The sequence below is a fragment of the Corvus kubaryi genome, unplaced genomic scaffold (genome assembly GCF_017639235.1).
Source record: "Corvus kubaryi isolate FWS band 111438036 unplaced genomic scaffold, C.kubaryi_AGA036_p1.0 137, whole genome shotgun sequence".
Classification (NCBI taxonomy): Eukaryota; Metazoa; Chordata; class Aves; order Passeriformes; family Corvidae; genus Corvus; species Corvus kubaryi.
The window spans coordinates 33,713,933-33,733,566 of record NW_024580671.1 but is presented as its reverse complement, the minus strand read 5'-3'; the positions used below and the strand labels follow the sequence as shown (position 1 = coordinate 33,733,566).

Here is a 19,634-nt window from a genome sequence, read left to right as displayed (position 1 = left end):
ACAAAAATGCTAGAACACTGTATCTTAAAAGCCTCAGGTGGAAAACAAACAAACAAACCATGAAACTTTCAGCTTTGACGCGATTTCATTATAAAGAGGCAGTTTACAAAACGTATTTTGTCTCTTGAAAGAAGGAAAACTCTGTGAAGAAGAAAAACTAGAATCCTTTTTCTCTCATCTCTTCAGAGAGAGGATACAGCTCTCTCATGGCTTGTACCTCTGATAATCCTCTTCTGTGCAAAGAGCATCTGTGAGAAATGATACAGTTGAGATTTGGCACCAGACCTCCAGCACAGAGAACTGGTCCTCACAGGTGCAAAGTAGGTGTGGGATCCTTTCCTAGTAAGTCATACATACTTTATAATTTTGTGAAAGTTATAACACTAAACACAGGCAAAGTGTGAAAGCTGTCTGTGTCTTCACACAATGTTTTGATCCAAAACTCAGTGAAATAAATCTTCAATTAATTTTGATTCATTTCGGATAATGTCTCACATTTCTAAGGTCTCTGTGACTTGAAAAAAACATCCAAGTGATCAATTTAAATTGACAGATTTAAATTGACAGATGGTCAATGTTTTAAGGAGGATAATATTTTATTCTCTGAAGGGCTGTGTGCCACCTCTTCTGTGACCTGTAGCCTTCATTTGTGTATAATTTAAATTAAATGTGCCCTATATTACTGAAATGAATGAAATAACTTTTTTTTTGCCAGTGATTGCACTTGGACATCTTTCTACTCAGGGGATGAAGCTCTGTTTGAGTGCACTGGGAGTAGTAGGAAGGTGAGGTGGAAAGTAAATAAGGATAAATCATATTTACTGAAATTGTGTGGGTTTAAGGGTTGTTCTGATGTTTATTTGAAATTTATCAAATCACTTATACCTGTTCGAGTCGTGAAAGCTCACTGTGAATGTTGCAGGAACACGTATTTCTGCAGTTTTCTACAATGTTTGTCTAAGTGAGACAGGAAACACAATAGCTACAGCCTTTGGAACAAGCTCACCTCGGCTTCCCAGGATCTCCATCATTAGTAAGGAGAGTTTCATCTTGGTGTAGAAATCCACTGTGAACACGTCCACATTGAAGCCTGTTGGGAGACATGGCATAAGTCTCACCAGATTAGTGCAGAACTTGTCTGGCATTCACTCCTGGGAGCAAGATCCCACTGTTTACTTGTCTGTCCCCAACATCCTGCCCCTTAGTGTTTGGATTCTTATTTCAAAAAGCCTCGGTGTACCCTCTGGTTTACAAATATCTAGCAGGCACTAGTTAAATAAAAGAAAAACATCTTAAAGAAAATTAAAAAGAAAAATCCAGGTCATTAGAAACCTTTTTTAAGAGTACTGTTGCTTGCTATCTTGCCTGGAGTTTTATAACTTCCTAGACTCTCCCAGGTGTGTCTTTCAGTCTAGAAATCATTGATTTTCCTCTAAAATATGGGCTGCCACAGGAGAGCTCTTCCGTGCTTTTTTTAAAATTATGTATCTGATATGATCCTGTATGAGAGTTGCACCAATGAGTGTTAGTGTGATTAATTAGACTGGTAATCCTTGATTTTTTTTTTTTTTCTCCACACTTCAGGAATTTTAAACCAATTAGGAAGCTTATGAGGAAGACAGTGGTAGCAGTACAATCAGAATTATTATATATAAGCAGGGATTTTAAATATGTAGCTATAGAGGAGCTAGCTTTTGGTCTTTTGGTATTGGTTATTTACTATCTCTTAATAAGCTTACCTTCAGTAAAAGAGTGTAACTTTATGATATAAATCATTGCAAAGTTCTCATGCGCAGTGAAGTGCTTCACTGGTTGGAAACTTGCCAAAAAAGCTTTTAGAGTAAAGCAAAGAAACACCTTCAATCATTGTTGAGGGCTTTCAAGCATTCCATTTTATCTGAAAAATCAAATATGTTAAAGACATCTAATTCACTTTTTACTTATTGACCCGACAACTCATTTAAAAAATGTGCAGCTTCTGAAAAAGAAGTGGAAGGAAGGATCTAGGTAAGAAAAAAAGAAAGAAAGGTGTGATTTCTATTATCAAGCTGCCATACGTATGCATTATCACCTTCATTTTGAATAGGCTTTAATGTACTTTCAGAACAAACATCTTATTAAAAGCAAGATATACTATTGTACTCAATTTATTAACACTCTGTAGGTTCTTCAGTTTAAAATGGAGAAGTACAATATGCTAAGAAAAACTTTTGCAGGCTGCTATTGTGAGCATTTTCTAAGAGTTCATTGAATTTGTGGCACAGATGAAGCTAGCTGGTTTTTTGATTTTACCTTTCACCCTCAAATTCAATTGCTCATGTAAATCTGGGATAAGTAATTCATAGCACTTTACTACCTTTGATGAATCAGAAATGGACTTCAAGGATGCTGTTTATTTTGTCTGTAAGCTTTTTTGTGAAACGTTTTCATTTCAAAGCTAACAATATATTTTTCTGTGGTTTATCCTTGTCAGTATAACTAGGATCTGACTAGTTTTCTCAGTTTCCAAGGAAAACTCATTTCCCTGTTGCTCGTCACATTTTATTCTAACCCTTTTTACACTGAATTTAGGAAATGAGCCAATATTTTGGGAAAAAAGAGTATTAACCAACTTAACTTTGTTGTCAATATTTATTAATTGGAAGAGAGAGATAATGATATTTTTAATTAAAACTGAAAAAAACCCTGATATAATTGAATATGCACAAAAAGTTAATCAATGGCATAAGAATCAAATATAGCTTCTCTTAATGAAGGCAGACTTCTAAGTTTGAGAAATTCAGAAATTCAGGTTTGGTTCTTACTTCAGAGAAGGAATGCCATTCATAATAGCAAACCTTAGAGATTTTTTTTTAAGGAAACTAACCCCAAATATGTTTGAAACATTTCCTGCCAGAAAGAGCAAATACCATGAATATATAGATATGGACTTCTACATGTACTATTTAATATTAAAAACAGAGCTTTTCTGAAAGTCTGAGATGAATGGGTTGGATTTTTGCAGGTGGAGATATTTGTGGGTTTCTTCACTCCACTTGTGTTTTTTTTTTTCCAAATGACAAAACCACTGGCATCATGTAGGCCCTGGTATCTTACCTTATTTTGTCCCAAGATTCCTGTAAGATACTAGATGAAATTTTGGCTTATCTTTATCAAATCTCATTACCTTTAGAAAAGGACCTAACAGGGGAGTTGGAAAGTTTCCATATTTAAAACTTTGTAGACTTCTACACTCCCAAGAAGCACTGTTCCTAGAAAAGAGGCTTGTGCAATGGATGAGAACAGAAAATGTTTGATGTCTGCACTCTTTTGCAGTTGAAATACCACAGAAATTTTAATAGATGTTTCATTTTGCATAGACTTTCAAATGCTCTGGGAGTGCAAGACAATCCTATTATTAAGAGCTGCATTTGACTCATGGGATTTGGGAATTCTTAGCTTTCCATCTCCTGAGTATAATGCAATTCTCATTAGAATTTAAACAAAAGGTGAAAATGTGTCTCTTTTATGTCCTGCAAATGATGATATGTGATTGAAGTAGTGTCAGATATTTCTGTAGACTAAGCCACAAAGCAAAAGACGTGCATAACACAGAGCAGAGAAATTCTTCAAAATTAGCAATATCCTAACAAGTCCTAACATCATATAAAGAAATGCTTAAAAATTCTACCTGATTTGACCAGAAATGTATGTTAAGCATTTGCTTTCTTTTTTACCAGGTATTCTTTCTATCAGCTATGGGCAAATAAGAGCTCTAGAAATAAATAAACAAATCTAGGTCTCATTGGAATTATATGAGGATTTATCAAGTCTTGAGAACTCTGGGCCACCTCTGTGACTGTGATTCATGTGTTTGTAGAACATACTATCATTCTGTTTTAATTTTCCCATTTTTTAGTCACAAATTATATTGCACTGAAATACTATGAAGTGTAACTTTTTTTTAAATGTGCGAATAAATATAAAAATGACCAGACCAGATCCTTGCTTTTAAAAATGGGTGAATAATCCCTGATGAATTATTAATTCAGGTAGGATTGTCTTAGTCCTTTGGGCATTACTACTTCTCAGGAGGGTAACTTCAGTTTTGCATTTCTTAAGAGTTACACATGAGTACAGTAGAACTAAAAAGTTTGGCTCTATTGATATTTTTCTGTGCTTGCACAAAATTCTAGTGTTTTCACCTCATAAAACTTCTTGTACTTTGCCCTTTTTTGTGAGATTTTTCCTACATAAAAATTTAAAGAAAACTTCCAGCAAAAGTTTTCTGCCAGACTGAATGTTCTCCATAAAGGCAAATTTAATTTAATCTAATTTGCTGTGGGCATCGTAGCTTAAATGACCTCTAGACCTAAAGCATTCTAAAATACTCATAGAGGAAGTCTTGCAGAGCACTTCCCCACCTTTCCAATAGAACATTTCAGTTTTATTTTACAGGTATTTGCAGATATTTTGTCCTAAAGCTGTGTTGCTGCAAAAAAGGGTGGTTTGGTTTCTTTTCACTTTTGGTGAGGGACACCAGCAAAAACCCCAGAAGCTGGATTAAGACTGAAATGTTTTCAAAACCATATTATTAATATATTTATTAATCCCAAGTGATGATACCCATTTCTTCTGCTGGCAGTTGCTTTGACTTATTTTCCTTAATACAGGGATCACACCACATGGGAGATTTAATTCCAAATACTTCCAGTCTCTCTTGGTCTCTTGTGTTTTGGGTCTACATTAATTACATCGGGGCATGTAAGAGTATATGAGCATGCAAAACCTGTTGAGATGATCTTGGAGGCATGTAGAAAGCCAGAGAGAGTATTACCTCCTGCAGACCTGCCAGCACAGTCATTTGAGAATGGTTCCTGTGCATGCTGTGCCACAGAATGGGTCTGGGCATTGCTTAGGTGTCTTGGGGGCAGCTGTAACGAGCACGATATGGATGAAAGCAGAGTGTGTTCAGGATTGATCTGTGTTTTATTTTGAAACACAGACATCATACTCTCTGTGAAGAATAAAGCATGCTCTATCCTAAAAAGTCATGCAGTTGCACATCAGTAAGCATCCTGTGTCAAGAATAACCACCAAGAGGAAATATTGTTCAAGAGAAAACAAGTTTTATTTATAGCAATAGATACATAGAATTTACAGATAAATTAACCTTGAAAATTGGAAAGAAAAGCCCATTAGTTTAGTAGTAAGTTCTTCAGACATTCGACCAAGAGCAGTAGGAACAAATTCCCTCTATTTCTGTGAAAATATTTACAATATTATGAATTATGCCATGATTGTGAACTATGAATGCTGCTTTTATGAAAAAATAACTATGACATGGAAAAGACAGGATTTCCTTTACAGATTCACATCAGTAGTTTTTGCTGACACAGGAACAGTTCACTGACTTACATGTACTGGTAAGAGTAGAGCAGTGCAAATCCATTAATCTAATTGAGCTGGTGTATGCTTGTCAAGAATATAATGTCCTTAATTCATTCAGTTCCTCGTGTCATCTCTATATTGATAAGAAAATATTAAGCTAAATACAACTGAATTCATCAAATCCTTTTATTTGTACATGAGATCTGCAATATTGTATTTTCAAAAGCTTTAAATGTTTTAATATGAAACAGAGCAAATAGTCTTCTTTCTTACTTCAAGATAATGGATTAAAGCTTGCAGATTTCTGAGATATTAGATATGCTTTTCTGTATTGCTCAGTGTTTATAAACAACGTTTAGGTGATAATTTGAGAATCAGACAAATTTTAAGATTGTGCTGGTCCTACTTAAATTGGGTGGGAGTTATTTTTATGCACATATAAATTGTATAAATTTTCCTCTGTGTTTATACTTGCACATGTATTTATACATGTATCTACATGCATACATGCTCAAAGAGATCATCTAATAGTGTTTGTGTATTCATGTCTATGTACAGGAACACACATTTAGCTGAGTCTCTTGGAGGTCTACAAGAAACTAAAGCTGGTGGGTTCAGATCGTCTGAGAACACAAGTGGTTAAACTAGAATATGCCCATACTTTTGAAATTTTGCCTCTTTCGTGTTTTAAACTCCAGGAATATTTTATATTCAGTGTGAACAGCATCTTTGTGTCTTACTGCAGGAAGGAAGTCCTGGCCCTTGGAGTCAATTTGCATGGTTGATGAATGCTCACTCAGTGCAGGAATCCATGGTTTACTTACACCTGTGATTTTCAGTTCACTGTGTCCAAATAACACACAGACTGCTGGTCTCATAAGGATAGTTTAGCACAATGCTGATACAGTGTTAGATCACTGGACAAGTGTTTGGAGGTATTTGTAGTACAATACCTGCTGAAATAGTTTTGGAGGGCTTTTCTAGGCAAAAAGTAGCTAAGTTAGGATGGCTTCTGCTCATATAGTTTTTTGAAGCTGTAACAGTTGTCAGCCCATCAAGTTCAGTAAACTTCCTAAAGTGAAACCAAAAGAAAACAATCCCCGGCCAGGTGGATCGCAAAGTTTGTAACGTGAACTGTGTAAAATGAGAAGGGGCTAAAGGACGGCAAGGCAAGGCAAGGCAAGGCAAGGCAAGGCAAGGCAAGGCAAGGGAGGGGAAAGAGGCCCAGGAAATTTTGCCTGTTACCAAGGAGGTCATTGATGGGAGAAGTTTGGAATGACTGCTTTGCTGCAATAGTCTCCTGCCTTTCTCTGCAGTTTTCACTGCTATGTCTTCTCTGAGTGTGAACAGAGAATGGCATCACCCTTGATAAGACACTTCACCCTTTTTTGCAGCATTCTTTTTTTCCTCTTCAGCCTAAGTTTCCCATCTTCCATTACCCCTTTTTAAACACTTGTAGTTTCTCCCTCTCGTGCTTTCTGCAATCTCAGTTCACGCATCTGTAGTACTGTGCAATGGTGCTGTGGAGAGCTGAGCTGAAATAGTTTCAAGCAACACAGCATAAATTTCGGGAAAGAAATGATGCATTTCTTCAAACTAAAATCAGTTTAATAGATATTTTCCAATTTACTTCATACTCTCTTCTTCACTGTGATTTTCCAGTGCTAATCTCTTTTTCCAGTAGCCTTCTTGGTTAGGTTTGCAGGAGCCTTTCTGATTGTCTTTAAAAAAAAAAAAAAAAACCTGCCTTAATTTCATTTTTTTTGCAAGAGAGAGCTATTTTGCTTGTTCAAAATTTCTCACATTGGCTCTTTCTTCACATCTTCATACTTCTGTGATATATCTGTCTGTCCACCCTGAATTCTAAAAAAGAAATGAATTCCAAAGAAGTGCTAATTTGTAAAGAATTTGAAAGTGAATAATACAGTGTAAGGGCCCAAACTTACACGTGTTAACATAGATTCTGATGGGAATGCTAAAATGCTGTGAACTTCAATAAGTCTTTGCCTAGAATAAGATTCATCTATATAAAATTTAAAATACTTTTTGAATTGTGTGCAGTTTTTGAACTAGAAGGATGTGCAAATCCATAACTAGGTGATTCCTTCTCTGAGTTGTTAAAGCCCAGGACTGTTCCCAAGGAGAGATTGCTGTTCTCTCCATCCCACTGACAGCCAGCAGCCACCAGTCTCGCTTTCAAAGACTTCTCTGTATTTCTTTGCAGTTTGTGGCATAAGCATCAAATACCTGATGAGTGAAAAACCCTTGTTGTGATCTACGTAAGGAAACACAAACCTCTTTTCATTTAGTGCAGTTGTTAAGATTGAGAATGAGAAACATAATAGCAAGATGTTGAAACGACTCTTAAATCCTGTTTCTCTTGTTCATGGCTTCCAGCATACCAGTGTAACATCAATAATTAAGAAGAAAAGTAATTTTGTTCTAATTATTTGTGATGTGAGCCTTTTGCTTGTAGTGATTAACTGGAAAAGTCTTCATCATATTAAATAGTAAAAGAAATGTTTTCCAGCTGCCGGCTTGTCTCGTGCCAATGAACTACTCCTGAAATAAGGTGTGTTCCTGAAGCTTTGCTTTATTGCAGGGATTGAGCGAAAGATGTGCACAAAACAGCTGCCAAAGCTGAATAATTAAATTATGATTCCTTCTGTTCTTTATTAATTAGGTGAGCTTGGAATAATTCTTAGAGCCTGGTAACTGCTGTCCAGAGTTGTTTTCTCAGAGATAGGGAAAAACGATTTAAATTAAAGTCTTAAGAAAGATTTGTGCTTATAAGATGCCCATTAAAACAATTAACAGTCAATATGCCAGACATTTGTTATGTGGGTAAGCCAAAGCAATATGAAAAGAAAACATGGCCTGACATATTCTGAAATTCATTACATTTTTCACATTTAGGAGGAAATGGAGAGATTTCTTAGGGTTTCTTCCTAAAATTAATGCAAATTGTGTAAAATGAGCTATAGGAATTGTTTTTGGTTTTTTGGGCAGTTTCTGGACACACTTGAAGCGACAATAAACTCAATGAAGAATTGATCCAGACAGGAAAAGAGTTTTTAAAAAATATATATTAGAAATCATTAATTTTACAGGTCAATTTCATCATTGAAAAACGTGGTCCAAAGTTTGGATCATACTTTCATAATTTATATGTGAAAATCTATTTTTCCTGTGTTACACAGTATTGTAATACCCTGTAGAAATCTTCCTATATTTTAGTTTTTATCTGTGGATAAAAGAGTAAAGAAAGAGCTGTATAAGGCTCTCTGCTGATGCAGTTTAAGGAAAATTATGCAAAATGTTGACATTTTTCTATTCCAGTGAGATTCTTAAAATATATTAATGTTATCTGGGTATTTTTGCTTAGACTTTAGTTACAGTGACTTTGTGTAATATGTTTCTTGTGATATATGATTTTTTTTGTGAAGATAAGCCTTGGAATATACATAATTTGGCCACTCTTATGGATCACCAAGAAGCTACCCTCTTGAGTTTTTACTCCATTTTAGTGTCATATGCCTAAAATTTGATTCCTTTTTGTAACAGCTGATTGCAGCATTGATAAACGTGGTCTTATTTGTTGGCTGTATTGGATGGAGCACAGTGGCAATGTAACAAATGTACACAACTTATTTTGGGGAGAAATTCTACTAAATGTTTGCCTATTGAATGGTAGAAAGAATTTTTTTCAAAGTCTTTTGCAGATTTGTTGGAGTTGGAGGACTGGCATATTTTCTATATTTGGTTATGGTAGTGCAAGAGGTTCATTACATCCCAGCACCTACTTAAATATGAATTCAGAATGCCAATTTCTTGTGAATCCAAAGTAAAATTATGTCCAAACTGTTTAACTAGGCACCTGTACTCTACTAGTCGCAGTATTTACAATCTAGATAATATGCAAATCAATTTAGACTTTTTTATTTTATTTATATTTTTTTATATTCTTTCATCAGCTAAAGAAAGTAGTGCTGAATAATTATAATAAACATACTTTGCTGCTTTAATTAAACTGATCAGATAGTGTGATATAGAGGTTAATTAGCTGCTAACAAATTAATTTCATTTTCCCACCTGGAAATCTGCTTTGTAATCACTTGCATTTTGCCTTATAAAGGGAAGCCATTTGCAGTTGCTTTTACTTTGAGGAAGTTACTGTGATGAGGAAATTAGCAGTTTCCTGGACCTTTTGAAAGAATTTATTTACCAAAATTAAAATGGATTTAAAGTATTTTTGTTTCTCAGCGTTGTCTCTGTCTTCCTTGCTTTTGGCTTAGAGGACTGGAGGAAGAATAGAGAGGATGGTTATTTCTATCTCTTTACATACGTAGCTGGTTCTTTTAAATTTGGTAACTCCAGAAGAGGCCCCTTATGATTTTCTTTCCTGGTCATTTGTGACACATGCAAGTACCTAAAATCCTAGGTTTTACTGGGGATCAAAATATCGTTCTTGATGATAATTCTTCAGCTTGACTAACTAAAACAACAGTCAGCCTGTGATATCGGCAACTATACCAGAGAATAATACCAATGTGGTTTTGCAACTAAATTTTCAGTCACTAAGTGTTCATTCCTGCATGAAGTATTTGGCCTTTGATGCTTAATTGTTTGCCACATTTGATTTGTTTCATTCACCAGTTGCACTAAAAAATTAAATTTTAAAAAGCCCCCAAAATTAAAAACAATTCATAAAAAAATAGACTATCCTTACCAGTAGGGAAAATGCCAAAATTCCATTGTTATATTAACAATTATCTGCAAGTCAAACAGAGGTTTCTGTTTGACTACAGACCATTGAGCCAGAGGATGTCTTTATGCAGAAATTGTTCATGGGGTATGTTGTATTCCTTCAGAACAGACAGCTCTGTAGATTTTGATTTGGGTGTGTGTTTGTCTGACTTGTATTTCTCATCATCTTATGGGCTCTATTTCATTTAACCTCACACATTCAACTACTTTTGACTTTTAATTCTACAGTCAAAGTGCAATTAGTACTTGAAATGTATTCTTAACTTTTTTCATGAAGTTAGGTATCATCCTGGCAGCTTAAGTAGTCCAGTGGCAGTTTCTAACATTTATTCTTACAGTGACAAATGCCTCCAAATTGGGGAATTTTGTTTGACATGGAGAAATGTTGCCTATTCTTGAGAGTTTCTGCGATGAATTCCAGAGATCTGAAGGCATAAGTACTCTTTCTAGTGTTTGTTATCCTTCTTTTTGAGGTTATGCAGGTAACCTTAATACTCTTCACTACTTCCCTTTTTTCTAAGTAAATGTGTAATGTAGCATAATATGGACACTGAGGCAAAAGAATAAAAAATCCTACTTACTGTATTCTGTGAAAAATAGCATGGTTTCCTCTTGAGATTTGAATGTTATATAAAAAACTTCTTACTCAGCTTTACTAATTATAATTTGCATGGGACAAATTAAATCAAGCAAGGTTAAATTCGGCATGTAATCAGATATTGTCACAGGGAGCAGGGGGACACGAGGAAAGGTGTCGCTGAGAAGGTCAGGCCAGTGAGTGGAGCAAGCAGTGGCTGGGTGGCAGCACCATTTTGCACACACAGTCACTGTGCACAGAGTAAGCTGAGACCTGCCCTGGTCACAGAGCTGATGAGTTGGCAGAGCCTAGCCTGGGGCATGTGGGATGTCAGATACTTGGAGATTTATGTTGGAATCTCAGATATTTCCAAAGTTTTAGATTCTTCTAAGTTTAGACTTCAATGAACTCTTTGAAGATCTTAGTTTTTAACTCAGATATCTAAAATCTGACCACCATCGGCACTGCTGTCTTTGGATCTAGACTCAGATCAAAATTCCTCAGAATCGATGTCAAGGGCTTGAAAGTATATCTTTCATAGATATTTTATCTGGATTCTGCATGTGTGCATTACACTTCTCTGTTTATACAGATGCCTTATATAAGCCCTATTATTAGGCTTGTATGTTTTAGTCCCGCTGTCAAGCACTCAGATAATTGATAAATTACTCATTTTATTTATCACTCTGATGCATCTGTGAATGGTCAAGTGACCACCTCATGAAAACTGTCCATAAATTTGAAGGTTTACGGATTGATAATTTCAGAGAAGGAATAACCTGTAGATGAATGCTGATAAAGTTGATCTTTCTCACCATTTAAAGGAAAGGATATTCTATGACTAAGAGTGTACAGCACCTTTAATTCCCCTTTATGTTATTTGCTGTAATCTTTACCTTCAACTTTTGATTTCAGTTATTAGTCTCAGTGGAATCTTGGGAAAAAACCCTTTACATGAATCTGATAAAAAAGGCTTGTCATAAATTATAGTGCAGACCTGGAAGGTTTTAATTAGTGTATGAAATTTAATATTCTGACAAAGCAGTATTTAATCAAATTATGTTTGGGGGAAAAACGTTTAACCCAAGTGACTCATTTGTCCATATTATGGGTAATATAGTACATATTTCTTGATTGAGTGTTATTTCACTGTTCAATTTTTTTATTTTAATAGTTTGATTTTTAAAATATCTTGTTTCTATGTCCAGTTTCAAGATCATGTTTTAAATGCACTTTCTAACTGGTTTCTTACAGCCCATGTTCAGGCAGTGTAATTGCATGCATACACTGTAATTATAATTACAACTGGTTTACTATACTGCCTGAAATTTTGTTCACTTTAAAGACAAGTGATAAATCAATATTTTTGCACACGGATACTGAAGGGAAAAAAAAGCTATTAGCTGCTAATCCCCTTATTTTATATGTGTAATTTCACTTACATAAAATCACAAAGCTGTAACAAAAGAGATGGTAGTAGTTGACGCTTTCATTATTTTTCCATGTTTGCAAGCTTTTATTCCCTAATGTTATCCTCTTTAAAGATAAATGTAATATTTTTATGTGTGATAGGCCATATTTAGCTTTCTTTTCTTAAAGGTCTAATTGTCCCTTAAACTGCATGCCAGGCTGTATAAAGGATTAAACTAAAACTGCCTGGATTATTTGTCATAGGATTTATTAGGATAGGTTTAAACCTTAATTACCCCCAAGGTATTAGAGTGAAGTTTTTTTAATACACTTCTTTATCCTTTAAGGGGATACAAGGAATTTTTTTTTTTTAATTAAAGTGGATATTTTGCCTACACTTAATGAAATGCCTTTTTAGCATTTGTAGGCATTTACACTAATTTCCCTTGGTCTGCCTATAAAGAGTGAAATGGACCAGTATTATTAATATTTTAATTGCTTCATGCTACACAAAAGGACTACCAGTTCTTTTACTAATGTGACTGTGTTTTCCAAGTGTGTGGGATTAATATGATTTTAAAATATTCTCCAAATTTGTATCTATAATTCCAAGAACTTATTTGTAAACTGAAGAGTCAAGATCAGACTTGTGTTTGCAGCATGGTTTGGTTTTTCTCAGATTTTAATTTCTTTCTCTACCTCTTACCTGCAAGCTAAAAGAATCCTCACTACTTGCAGATTACCTGCAATATAGAGCAGTTTTTATACATTGCCTCACTTTGGGTGCTTTAGCACTTCTTGGGTAAATACTTAGAAGTCATGGGAAGTATCTTGTTTTAAAACAAAATCCAAATAAACATATTTGGCTGTAATTTCAGATTTTAAAACATGAACTACTAATTATGCGGTAATATATATTTGCAATATAATCTGCTACACTAATTTTAGGTTTGCCTCCAGGGGTTTCCTGAATAAAATCTTTGAATTTTGGAGACCTTTAACAAATGCTCCTCTGTTTTCTTTTCTGAGGGAGCTCATTATCTTCTAGCATCTCTGTAATGGCTAAAAGTGAATTTTTTTTACTTTCACATTTTATCTACAATTGTTTTGGAAATGCATCTTTTAGGGAAAAAGGATAATTGTGATATATGTCAAAATTAATACATTATATTAATTTCTTATGATATAAAAAGCTGAAGAAAACCTTTTTTCCTTTTCCTCACCCTTTCTTTATTTTTTTTTAAATAATCTATTTATTTTCTTGTAGTTCATTATAGAGTCTCATAAAGTTCTAGAATTCACTTTAGGCCAATCTCCCCTGTAGGCCTAACCCCATTTTAGGCTGCATCACAGGACCTGGGTTCAGCAGAGCCTCTAGGAAGCCCATGGATAGACCTGAGCGTTTATGTAATCTTAACCACAGCTTCAGTGAAAGCAATGTTTCTGAACAGACTGCATTGGATGTTTGTTGAAAAAGACTTCCAAAAACAATCTTTAGACGAGTTGGTGGAACACGTATGTCATGAAAAGTTCTTGGAATTCTAGCATAAGGTTAAGAGAGGAGGTTTTCCTGCATACACCACTACATGACAGGCATGACCAGGAGCTTTCATTCTGGCACTTGGTAAAGGAGGATGTATATCTCTAACCAGCAACTACTACAATTTTTGCTGTACATAATTATCTGTAGTGTCCAACGTCCTGTTGCAATGTGATCCCTTCTCGTTGTTCTTGAAAGACCTTGATTGAAAAAAGCATTATTTCATGAGATGAAAAGCCAGCTTCAGCTTCATTCATGTAATCCTGAGTTGAGTTTAGGCATTTATTTGTTAAGTCAATGGACTGTGTCTGTAAACTTGCTCTGTAGAGAAGCAAAATCTGAGGGTAAGTTAGTCTTGGTGTGAGCTCAAATTTCATCTGCAGATACTCTGAAAGATGATGTTTTCCCATGTTTTTCTTCTACATGTCTCTTTAAATCTCTAGACACAGAGATTATAAAGATCATCGACTTTGGATTTTGTGTGTTGAAATTTAAGGACTTATTACCCAATATGTAATGTTTCCCATTGGACTTGTTTTCTACCCTGAGCTGGAAAACAGAGAAGTAATGAAATGAAAAACAATGTAAAGATAGTGGAATAATCTCACTTCAGCAGATAATACTACCAATGAAAGTGTGGAAGAAAAATTATGATAGAAAATAAAATAGTAAGAGTCAAAAATAAAACATTTATGACCTGGTCCTTAGTGTAATTTTTATATGGCTTGCCTATGTCTTTCTCAGATACTAAACCTTTTTGCTTTGAAAGGGGAATTAAAGATGTTGAAAACTACCCTTCACCTTCCCAACTGCAGAGATTTTTTACAATCATATGCTGATACTACACAAAATTTTTTATTTATGCATGTGGTCTCCTAAAGTCTTTCTTTCATTCGTTTAACTTCAGGACTGTCTTACTAAATCCCTTCAGTGGTGAACAGAAGAAGCAGTGAGTCTTTACCCCCTCTCGCTCACAGCATTACTGGATAAAGAACAAAAATAAATATCTAGGATATTTACACTGTACCTACGGTTTGCTGACCAAGTTTGCAATATTACTTGGTGGCAAAAGTGTACAACAGTGGGAAGATTCAAATTCCTTTTGTCAAGAAGTTAATAAATAACTAAACTACTCACTTGAGAGTCAGCAACAAAGCAATTTGTTCTTGTCAACTAGAAGTGGTTAAATTATGAAAAATTGTCCCCTAAAGATCTGAGTGATCCATTAATCTAATTTGTGACCCGTACAGCATTCAGTGTGTTGTAGCACTGGGTATCTCATATTTTCTATATTAAGAGTAGTGAGATATGTCCAATGTCAGTGTCAGTTTATGCATTGTATAGGTAATATTTCCAGGGAGGGTAATGGACTACAAGATATGAATAGCCTCACAAAAAATATCTAAGTCATTTGGGCAGGGAGTGTTTATTTTCATTAACTTGTAAATTTATCATGTTCCTGAAACATAATTCTAATAGGTGATTTTAAAAATACTGTTCAGTCCAGTAGAGATAGACAGTAAAGCTATGCCAGCTTTGAGAAATTTAAACAAATAAAAAAACCATAAAAGACAAAGAAAATATAATTGTGAAAACAAAGAATCATTTTGTTTAAGTAGATAAAGAGAGTTGTGTCTATTGATGACTGTGTTAAAAATCCTATACAATAATGATTTGATGACAAGTAAACAAGAGCAGTGGAGAGGGGCTCAGGAAATAAACTCATATCTAGATGAGAGTCAATACAAGAGAGGGCCTAATAGAAATTGTGTTTCATGAAAGCGTTCCTTTAAAAAACGAAAGCAGTAAACCAAAACAGTTAATTATGTCTGTATTGCTTTTCCTGCTCTCATTTTTACTGACAAAAACCTTCTAGGGATGAGACTGTGAGGTAACTGCTCTAATACAACCTGACATAAGGATTTGTGATGAACAATTTTTTTTTTTTAATTAATTTCTTTTTTTTTTTTTTAAACTAAACAGATGACCTTGTGGTAAAAACACTTGTGTTAACATTTCTAGCTAGTATCAGTCAGAGCTGGATCCTTTGCAGTTTCAAATGTTGCCTCCTAAAGATCAGAGGGGCTTTTGAACCAATCACATTTTTTACAGAGCAGTTATTTTGTACATAACTATTTACAAAGTGAAGAGGAACCAAAGAAAATAGAATCTTTTGCCCTGACTTACTCAAAGACTTCCACAAGCATTTTATGGTCTTTTCTTTACAACAATTAAGTGAATAAACAATTAGCTTCAGTCTTTAATGATGAAAAGAATTTCTTCCTGTGTCTGTACTGCCTTGAGATCTATCTTTGTTGTCCAGATACCAATACAAAACCAACTGTCCTATGGATAGAAGAGTGTCTTGATGGAAAAGCAAAAAAGTTCATTTTGAGGGAAAAGGATGAGTTTGTGTTAATAGCATTTACCTCAAAATGGCATTTAGCTGATCTGTAATATATTTCATGTTTGACTCCCTAAAAGGTCACAAAGGAGAATAAATGATATCATTGTTTACGGAATGAGTAAAATTATGGTTTGTATAGATGAACTGCATTACCTTGTAATACATGTCATACTTCTTTAGTGAAAGTAAAAATTGTCGTTGGCTTACCCACTTGAAAACTGATTACTGAAAGCATTCTTTCCTGTTGTTATTTATAAAGGAGAACACTTTGTGTTCAACTTTTTATTTAGATACATAAAAGGTATTACCATAAACAACTGAAAAAAAAAAAGAGACAATTTTTGGAGGTCAACAGCAATCACCTACTTTAAGCACACTGCTGGATATGAAGAAATGTAACTTCTCCTTTTCTTTATTCAAAATCTATAATGGTACTTAAAAATACTGTGTTCATACATGTCTCTATTTCATACAGAATTGCACATAAAATTGATTGGTTTTATTCAAAAAGCTTTGGGCACATTGCAGAAATTCTATTTGGTGGAAAGCTGCTCCAGTGATTCTAAGTCTTCAAGGCTTTTGAATGGTTCAATAATGTTTAAACAGAAAACAAAACTGTATTCCATAGGACATACCTCAATTTTCAAACTCCTGTAGAAGTTAACACTGAATGGAACTTCTGACTGATTTTGAAATGGCAACTAGCAACCTTCTCCTTCTTTGCTTTGCTTGAATTACATGGTACAGTGTTTCCACAGAGCTGCCAGGATCTGCTCTACACTCCAACAGCCAGACTCTCCTGTGATGTATTTTCACAGATTTTATTTTCACAGTGGGAGGTGAATAAAACAATAAACATGTGTGCAGCAAATACTTACTCCACTAAGCAAAGCCTGTACCTCGGTGTATCTATTGCCTGCTGGATGTCATGGTGCATAAATCCCCTAATTGCACAGTGAAAGTCACATGTCTGTGACAGAAACAGCTTATGGAAGCCTTTTATGAGCTCTGGAGTTTGTCCAATGTTATCTGTACTTTTCTAGCTGTGTTTTGAGCGACTTATGTATCCTCCCACAGAAGAACCATTAAATTAATGAAGTTAAGCCTGAGCATGGGAAATTGTGCATGCAACAGAGAGAAAGCAAAGATCAAAGTCTGTCATGTTTCAAAGAGAATACATAAAGAACTGTGGGTTTATTTCAAAATCTATCTTACAATAGTAGAGATTATTGCTACATAAATTTATTTTCTTTTTCAAACTAACAGAATTACTTTTCTTTCTCTTACAGAATAATGATATAATCTATTACAATGCAAAAGACGATCAGAATGATGTAAGTAATATGTTTCATTTAATTACATTGCCTGTAATCTCAGAAAATTAGGGGATTGAAAATATTAATGAAACTCTAAGATGATAATTTAAAGATTTGGCAGAAGCAAAAAAGCAAAAAACTTAAAATGTCTTCAAAAGTTTCCTCAAGAGCCAGGCAATATTTTATGTTCTAATTCTCAAAGTCTGTCTCCTCTCATCCAGTTTGAATTACTGGTTAGGCAGAAAACGTGCTCAAGAATGAAGATCCTGACAGCAGTATAATTCACTTTTTGAAATGTAATAAAATCATAGTTGTAGGATTGGTGAATCAACATGATAAATGTAAATAATTGACTTTACTCTGAAGGAACCATTTCCTGGCCTTATTTTCCAAGATCATATTATATTGTTCTGTGTTCTTCATAATAAAATTTTTATATGAGGAGAAAGAAGATGTGAAATGTTACTAAATAATTATTTTCATTCACTTTGTGATCATTATGTGACTGTAATAAGATTTGGGAAAATTGAAAATCCAATCACAAGATTTAGAGTAAATGTATGATACTTCAATTCCTGATTTACTAAAACTCTTACTTTAAAAGGTTTGAAGTCTCCTATCTGCCGTTAATTGTTAAAAAGGCAATACAAGTTATCCTCACCTTCACTGCTTGTCTTCATTGTATATTTAATTTATAAAACCATAGAAAAATGTTGTAAATGTATTAATCAAAATTGCCAGCGTGCTTCATTTGCACTTTTTAATCAAGTGTATGTTAGAGATTGATGGCATCACTACTGTAATTGATGCTTCTGCTGTAAGGCAATTAAGGTACATAGATCATCAAGCAGAACTTTTTCATATGGTTGTATAGAGATATGAGTACTTGATTTAAGATACAACAAACTACTGTCCTGGGTTTTAAAGTTTGCATGATTTAAGTAAAATTCATTAGTAGTAACCTAATTTGAAATATATTGTTCTGTTCTCATTAAATTCACTGGGATGGCAGATGCTAATTTTCTCTGGAAACAGAATTTCGAAGCTTAAATATTGGATTTTTAATCTAAATATACCAGATAGTGATGGTAGATTGTGGTGTGAAATAAGAGACTGTGATGTATCTGTTATGATTGAGTAGTACTGGGAAAGGTCTTGAGATTACTACTTCTACAACCTAAATCCAAATCTGTTAGGCAAGCCAGGAAAGGAAATACTATTTCAGAGTTTATTGTCTTTGTTTTTTATCATTTTTTTCCGGATATTCTTTTCCTTTCAAGAAAAAAAATGCACACACACCCACCCTAAAAAAAATTTTGTTAGACCATATATTCTGTTTTATTTCTGTTTCAGTTTTAATTTCTTTATATGTCCTTTTGAACTATTAGAATGAAGTTTATAATAATGTTTATTGTCAAGGAGTGATAAGGATACAATTGTCTTTTTTAGTGATAGTGGGTTTTTTTTTTTTTTTGAGAAGACCTTCATCCAGATCTCAGCTATGTATGCAAACACCACAGACTCTTCTTCCCTCTTCCTGCCTGAAAAAAAAAAAAAAAATGCTTGAGACAGATTTTTTTCTTTCAATATTGAGAAATTTTAATAGAATCATCTCTGAAGCACTGGTTAGTAAAACTGTGTTTGCAATCCATTTCTTTCTGTCTCTAGGAAGTCCAGACTTTCTTTCCTCTTCCATGCTGTGAGCCTTCATTTATTCACAGGAAATGATATTGTATTTATCTTTGAGTACAATCAAGAATAATTAGTAGCAGAAATTAATTTATTTAAATTAGACATCTAAACTAATCTCTGTGAGTATCTCTAGAAAGCTGTTCAGTTTGTTTTGAGACAGATGTCTAAGGTCATCTGAACTAAATCAGTTCTAGGTGTGTGTTCCTCTGTGTTGACCAGGTTCCTATAACAGATCCTTTTATATCTTAACTTTTGGATGTTGAAGAATTAGAAGAAATTAATCTCAAAGTTCTGGCCTGACAGTTTTTATTTGTCTCCACTCATCCTTTGAATATTACAGCTTTTTCAGAAGAGCAATCCTCTTAAAGTCTGTGTATTTCTGTGGTGTATGTTTACACGCTGCAGTACCATTTGCTTTCCTTCTTCCCGTTTCCATACCACATTCAGTAGATCCTTCTCTCATCTTTCATCTGCTGTCATGATGGGCCTTTTCAAATCTAATGACTGGGTTTGCTTGTACTAAAAAAAATAAAAGAGCATGTGGAGGCCAATCAT

General features: G+C 34.3%; 1 protein-coding gene across 9 annotated transcripts in view; it reads left to right on the top strand.

The window, feature by feature from the left end:
• CACNA2D1 (calcium voltage-gated channel auxiliary subunit alpha2delta 1) overlaps nucleotides 1–19,634 on the top strand; it is a 365,110-nt gene that overhangs the window by 175,244 nt on the left and 170,232 nt on the right. For all 9 annotated transcript variants that reach the window (XM_042018479.1, XM_042018478.1, XM_042018482.1 and 6 more), the window contains exon 5: nucleotides 17,361–17,405. In XM_042018479.1, the coding sequence (XP_041874413.1) occupies nucleotides 17,361–17,405 (45 nt within the window). The remainder of the gene's footprint in view (nucleotides 1–17,360; nucleotides 17,406–19,634) is intronic.